Below are 7,397 nucleotides of genomic sequence, written 5' to 3'. Positions count from 1 at the left end.
TCCCTTTACAAAAAGCTTACATGTTTCACGTCCCTGAGCATCACACGACTTTCTCAATCCTAGGAACATTCCAGAGCTACTCAAACCACTGCTGGTCAAGGCACAAGGAGAAGCATGCCTGGTTTGCCAGGAGGGATGGTGTAACCTCAGTGCTGCACCAAACCTGCGTAAGGTTTCCATACGAACAGTGTGCTGGGTGTAGACTTCATTCCCAAAGCACTGGCTAATTTTCAGCTTTTACAACAGTTCTTATAAAGGGTAAAGATAAGGAGCCAAAGCAGTCTCAGCAGACATTTGACAATCTGTTCTGTACCCCCTTAAGGTAGATGGTTTTCTGTAACTCAAAAAAATACCCAAAACAAACCGATTATATTATTTCTTTCTTTTTTTTTTTTTTCATAAGCAACTGCCCAGCAAATTGATAAGAGCCCTTTTTAATTAGATAGTGAAGTTGTATGGGTAATGTTCCATATAAAAGGTCTATAAAACACAGCAGAATTAATAAAATGACTGCTTCTCATTTAATTTGGGTCTTCCAAAGGGATCCGTATGTCTTGTGTTGGGCTGTTTGTAGTACTTCTCTCCACCACCCAGCCATGAATTGATTAAAATCACATTCCTCACTTAAAACTGGAGCCCAGTTGGTAAGAGATACTGGATAGTAATTAAGGGCTGTGCACAGACACATGAACCTCCCCATTAAAAAAAAAACAACCCACAAACCCAAAAGGAATCACTGAGCATCGCTTGGATTATATGCAAACACAGCTCATGTTGACAGCTACCTCTGGATGACTCCATCAGTATACACTTTATCTCCAGCTGTCCAAGTAATTTTCCCAGGATTTTGCCCCTCTTTTTCACTCCTCTCCACACAGATGGATTAGAGCAACAAACGGTTTACATGCTGCACATCATTAGCTATCCTCCCTCACTACCCAGCAGATAACAACTGGGCTCTATCATCGGGACATTCATAACACCTTGACACTTTTACAACTATGCTGTTCTCTGCCAGAGCAATCTTCTCTTTTAAAGCATGAAGCTAATTCATGAAACACCCATTGGAAAGTACTCTGCAAGAGCAACAGGGGTGGGGGAGACAAGAAAAAAAGCACAGCCCAGAAAAGGCATCTAGTAAATAACATAGTTAGGACTGTGGAAACTAAAATTAAGAGAAAAGCAGAACATTCTTATTTTCCAAGATATCTCTCTGTTTTTCCCTTTGCTTTTGTCCCACAGTGAAGAGACAGAAGAGGCCACACATCTTTTTTTTCAGTATCTCAGAGCTTCCACCATGGTGTGGTCCAGGCCCAGTCAGTGCTGGCAGGTGGAGGTTGGGCTGGGAGTCCCATAGGGACTGCTTCCCTTGGGGATGGATTTTGTGAGCCTCTTTGCAAAGGGATGGAGTGAAGGCTCCAATCAATAGTGTGTTTGCTGTGGGGTATTGCCAATGGAAATTCTGCTTTTCCTAAATTACTTCCAGACTCGGGGCATCTTGACTCTAAAAGTCAAATTACTAAAGCTGTGTATTCCCTGTGTAGGCTGAGATCCTGCTTCAGAGACCATGCCTGCTCAGACACAGACTTACATCTAGAATAAAGCCTACATCAGCCACTGTGGATGGAAAGAAATACATTTTAGCAGCATTTTCAAAGCTTCTCAGCATGCCCTCCCTTACATTTTAATGTATAGTGCACGCTTGTTTAAAAAAGAAATACATAAGGAGAAAGAGTAATTACCATAGCTTAAATTCAGCCTGATAAGAAGGGCTTGCACACTCTGAGCAGCTGTTCCACTGCCATTCAGATTATGAAAATATAATCCTAGAGAACCTTGTCAAGATAAATACAGAGCATGAAATGTATAGGCAGTTTTTCCCCAGCCTCATATAATGATCAGTTCCAAAGCCATAGGTCCACAGGTGATACCAAAGGACAAAATAAGATCTATCTAGACTTTCTCAGTTACAAGATATTGATCATTCTAATGGTAAACTGGTTAGGATAAGTGTGTTGGGCTTGAAAGGTCATGAGCTTAACACTTGACACAGAGTTATTCAATCTTGATATAAGTCAAATTATTGCATTGGTGTTGGGAAGACTTTAAACAAAACAAAACTACGGAGCTGGTCCGAGAATATCTGAAATTTATCTTCCAGATGCCAAAAGAGAAAAGGTGGGGAGGAAATCAAGACTTGCTGTGGGTTTCTTCTGGTTTACCTCCATCTGGTTTTGCAGGGTGAGGTCCCAGCAGCCAATTACTTACTGGGCAGGCCAATGTCTGCTGCATGGAAAGCAGTAGGAGCTGCTACTGATTGAAATGGCATCTCTGTTCCCATAAGAGCTTCTGGTGCCTCCTTCATTCCTAGCAAGGGAGGTTGTTCACTCACCTATGTGAACTTCACAGAAATAGAGCACCTACATCAACAGGGGGGAAAAAAAAAAAAAAAAAAGGAAAAAAAAGAAAAAGAGCACTATTAGAAGGGGAAAGATTGACTTTGGAAGGAAAGCTGAGGGGAAAGGGTCAAGCAAAGCCCTTCAGTGAGTGGGAAGTGTGTTCTGAAGCATGATCCTTCAGCACCACCCCTTTACAAAGTCCTGTGGGGCTTGAGCAGTGCCTGAGAGCCATGGTCCTTACCCAGCCTCCTCCCTTTTTAGGGGGATAACGAGCAAGTGCTTATTAGGACTATTAGAAGCTTGATGTAAGTTTGCTGGATCTTTTCCAAGAACTATAAATACTCAGTGTGGTTTGCTTTATTCACTTCTTTTTTTTTGTTGGTTTTTTTCTGTTTTGCTGATATGATACTAGTTAAGGTTAATGGAGTTTGCTTTAATATTAGACACAAGGATCACTTAACTACCTTTAATGAACCCTGGAGTCAATGTGTTGTGGAGTAATTCACACTGACATTGCCTCAGGTAAATCAACTGGAAAAATGTAAGCCAGTCAAATAAATAAATCTGATCGGCTGTAAACATGCCAAATTTTACACCAAAATATATTTGAAAGCCAATGGCTTAGGCACATCTAGGGTATTAAAATGGAGGATTTGGAGTCTGTTTCTTTTCAATTGCTTTTCCTTTTAAATGTCCACTGCATACCCCTCCTGTGCTGAAACCAAGCTGAGAGTGTAAGTAAAATTATTTTGCAAGTGTTTCTAACAGAAGCAAAAAGCTTGACAGATTTATGCTGGTTTTTTTTAAAGTTGGAATGAAAATGGTAAAAAATGTTGTTTTTTTTTTTTTTTTAATGCTGGTTATCTCAACACAGGAGATTGAGCAACAAAGAGGAGAACAGAGGGAGGTGGAAAGGAGGAGGAGAGAGAGAGAGAGAGAGTAGAGAGATGGAGAGGAGGGAAAGAGAGAGAGAGAGAAAGAAAGAGCAAGAGAGAGGAAAAAAAAGAGAAAGCAAGAATGAAAGGAAGAAAGAGAAAGAAATTGAAAGTACTTTTATCTCAGTTGGAAAAAAGAGTGGCAGTGAAATTCTAGCTGGGGTAATACACTAACATCAATAAATATTTATTAAACAGAAAAAGGAACTGGACTGACTCAGTGGAATTACAGGAGCAGCTGACTTGTTTCTCATACAAAATGATGCTAACATCAAAAATGCTTTTACCTCATAGCACCAAAAAAAAAAAAAAAAAAAAAAAGTGAGTTGTGTACAGAGGAAAACCACCTCCCAGATATTCTTTGAAGGGAGGCAAGCAATTTCTCTGAGTACTGAATTCTCATAAAAGCATGCAATATTTCAGCAATAAGGAATGACAGGGTGTTCATTATTGGTTATTAATGTTTGCCTAAATGGAGTACAAGGCCCAGGCCTTTGGGGGAGTGCAGAGCTCCCTGCATTGCTTAATTACTGCCTCTTCTTAACCCAGCAATACCAAGCTCTGATGCAAAGCTCTAAGCTCTGCTATCGTGCACTGGCTGTATTATTATGTGAGAGCAATTCTGATCAGCTGTGAAAAGGTAAAATAATGCATTTGAGAAGGCTCTTGCACAGGTAAGAGAAGTTAATCAGTTTTCCTTCTCAGATAAACTCCAGGCAATAGGAGTTTGACTGTAACTGTCACCTCGACTTGGAAACCCTTCGACTCCCACCACTACAGGTTGTAGATATTATAGTAGCAGCTGGCAGAAACTGGAATAAACTTGGTTGGTTTTTTTGGTTGTTTTTAGGTTTTGGGGTTTGTTTTTTTTGTTTGTTTGTTTGTTTTTCTTCTGAAACAGCTGCAAGGAGATCTTGCTCTTTCCGAAATAGTCCCTTTTATTTCTGGCCTTGTAGAGGGGCCCTGCTGCAGAGAATAGAGAAAGATGTGTGGGCAGGATTGAGGATGGCTGCTTTACTGAAAGCTGTTGCTACACAGGTGGTGGAGCAGGTACAAGCAAGGCCATATATTCTTTATTACTGCTTTAATAAAGACTGTTTAATAAAGAAGTGGCCAAGCAGGGATCAGCTCAGGCTGCATGTGGGCAAAAACAATTCCAAGGGTTTGGAGAAAAGAAAAAGGCTCTATCTCCTCTGTATAAAGCAAGCTCAGCTGAGGCAGTGGCTCACAGGTTGCTCCTGTCCACTCAGAAGAAATTTAATTTCTTAATTCTAAATTCTTAATTTCTGACTGAGACCTCACTTATAGAGATTTCAACCCTTATGTGCAGACATTGCCTACCTGAGAATAGCTCCCACTAAACTAGAATTAGATGTAAAGCAAAAAAAAACCAACCCCAAATTGTAGTATATAAAGTATAGCTGTTACACTGCAGTATCCTATTTCCTTACATACTTATGGGGTTTTGGTGGGGGGATGCTATGGCTCCGTGTGCTAGGTGAATGCATGCCTTGACTTTAACACCTATTTAATGGCTAATCAAATGCATTAAGATTGCAGGTAAGAAAAATCATTGAAGGCAGACTGTTAGCAATAAGTCATAAATAATAAGAGGATGAAATAAACTTCTATTAATGTGTCCTTTTATTTATTTGTTTATATTCTGTCTACAGACAAAGTGATGCTGGACTGGGGATGGCTTAGGACAACCTTCTGGCATGAAGACAGCTACAAAGCACAAAATACAAAACATGAACTAAGAAAGGAACAAGAAAAACCATCGTTTTCTTGGCATCAACAAGAAGCTCTTTATTTTTCCTCAAGTTTTCTTTTCTAAAAAAAAGTGGAACTCAGACATTTGCAGAAATGAGACAAACTTTCTCTTCAGGTGACAATATTCAAGCAAGCATGTTATTTTATTAAATTTAAATTGACAGAAAAAAGATTTGGAATATGATACAGTGTCAGGAAAACTGAGAAACTGTGAACTTTCAAAGGAAAAAAAAAACAACAACTCCTTAAACTGTGAACTGAGCAATGGATGGAAATGCCATTTGACCCCCTGATTACACCCTGCGTGTTCTTAAGGAGACAACATCATCTTTCCTAACTCGACAGTATTTAGGGAATGGTTTACAATATCTTTTATTATAATCTTTTAAGAAAAAAACCCATAAATATTTAATTGGCTGGGACTTTACCATTTCTTCTCATACGTGTTATTGCACCTTCTTTTTCTAGACCGTGCAGATGTATTTGCAGCCAGCAGTCAAAGGCAGGAAAGATTTCTTTCCTTAATAATCTTTTTATTTGCCACACCCCATAAATTCCTTGTAGGGAAAAAGAATCAACACAACTTCCACCTCCTGATCAATACCTAAAGCCTAACAGACAGTAAGTAATTATCAAAATAAAGAGGAAACCCCATATTGGGCTATGTACCTACCCATTAATCAAAACAACAGAAAATATCTGCAGCGCTGCTTTTCTAAAATAAGACAAAAGATGCCTCCTTGGGTTACACTTTGAACAGGCTACAATCAAAAGAAAGAGAACCAAGACTAACTAAGCCCCAGGAAGCCGCATTGTCCCTTTAACCCACAGTATTCCCTATTTCCCATTAGTACTTAACATTTTTCACTATGTTGTGACTGCTATTATTTCATTTAACACTGGTTAATCTGTATCTGAGGTATATGGAAACCCTCTAGATGATAAGATTGGACAGGTTCCAGTGTTGGCAGTTTTCAAGCGTGCACACACTCGGTGTGTTTTGATCCTTCCAGGAGCTCCCTGTTATTTGGACTGCCTGCCAATTCGTTCTTGGATCAGCCTCTCGCTCAGCTCCCACAGGGCTGCGGCCGTCGCCTCGCCCTGCGCCTGCTGGGCTGGCAGGCAGCGGCAGCAGTTGTTGAAGTAGAGCCCTCCCAGGCCCTCCAGCTCTGCTGCTGTGGCACAGTAGACAGTTGTGGCAGCTCCTTGTTGCTAGAATTAAAAAAAAAAAAAAAAAAAAGGAGAGAGAGAGAGAGAAAAAATTCTGTAAGTACACAGAGAGATTTTTCGCACTGGAATTTTGCACCGCTGCGCATCTTATGAAAGGGTTGGTGAAAAGCAGCACGGCTGGAAGGGTAACCTGCCTGGGGATGAGGCTGAAACCCCACTGAAGATGCTGGCTGCTTATTCACAAAACACCTCGGTGGGGATTGGTTTTGAACTTTTCCTTTTTTCCTCTTAGAGCAAAAGAAAGATCCTGAACCGCAGCCCGAAGCTCGGGTCTTTTTCCCCTTTTGAATAAGAGCCTGGTGTGATGCAGAGGAGCAGGGGCTGCCCTGGTGGGTTTGAAACCAGAGAAGTTGAGGCAGGCTTAAGGAGCTGCCCCATCCAAACATCCTGCATTCCCTCTGCAACACAGAAAGCACTTCCCTACAGCTCCAGCACTCCCCTGCCTCAGCCTGGCCAGCAACGCAGGCTGACGCACCTTGTTTGTTTAAACCTCTTGTACAAAATTAACCTGGGCACTCCAATTAAGACCTATCCTGTAAAGTGCAATGGGGATTGGTGCCAACCCTCTCCATATATCTTTGATCAACAGTTTCACTGTCACTGTAGCCATGTAAGAAAGTTTATCTGCTGAAGGCAGAGAGAGGTTCTGATTCTGCAGAGGCATGAGGCATTCCACTGATTTTTTTGTTGTTGTTCTGTAACAACCATTTCTCATGCCTGATAATGCTTTAAGCAGGTAGATTAAAGGTATTTGTGGGTCAGGATTTTTTTTTTTCTTTTTCCTTTTCGTTTTCCTGTTCTCTTACCAAGTGAACTCATGTTCAAACAGGAAGAATGAGCCTCTGAATATCTCTAGCAATCACCTACAGACCAAGGTGCAGGGCTGGAATAATCACCCCTCCACCAGTGATGGGTTATTCCTTGGCACAGATTAAAGGTGCAGTGTATGAATAGATGAAAAGAGGGCAAGAAGTTAGTTTGCTTTGTAAACTATAATTAAAAATAACAACATACTAATTTAAAACCGATACAATTTAATCTGGCATCTTGTGATTATTTA

General features: G+C 40.7%; 1 protein-coding gene across 2 annotated transcripts in view; it reads right to left on the bottom strand.

Annotated features, from left to right (window-relative positions):
* Positions 1-5,012: 5,012 nt before the first annotated feature.
* The window catches only part of WWOX (WW domain containing oxidoreductase), a 474,331-nt gene continuing 471,946 nt past the window's right edge, over positions 5,013-7,397 (bottom strand). Inside the window, exon 9 of one of the 2 annotated variants that reach the window (XM_030457458.1) lies at positions 5,013-6,319. In XM_030457458.1, coding sequence (XP_030313318.1) covers positions 6,131-6,319 — 189 coding nt within the window. In that variant the 3' untranslated portion in view covers positions 5,013-6,130. The remainder of the gene's footprint in view (positions 6,320-7,397) is intronic. The other variant, XM_008491642.2, reaches the window with a different exon arrangement.

Source organism: Calypte anna, chromosome 11 (genome assembly GCF_003957555.1).
Source record: "Calypte anna isolate BGI_N300 chromosome 11, bCalAnn1_v1.p, whole genome shotgun sequence".
Taxonomy (NCBI): domain Eukaryota; kingdom Metazoa; phylum Chordata; class Aves; order Apodiformes; family Trochilidae; genus Calypte; species Calypte anna.
The sequence above is the reverse complement of the archived record's forward strand: the minus strand, read 5'-3'. Positions and strand labels throughout refer to the sequence as shown.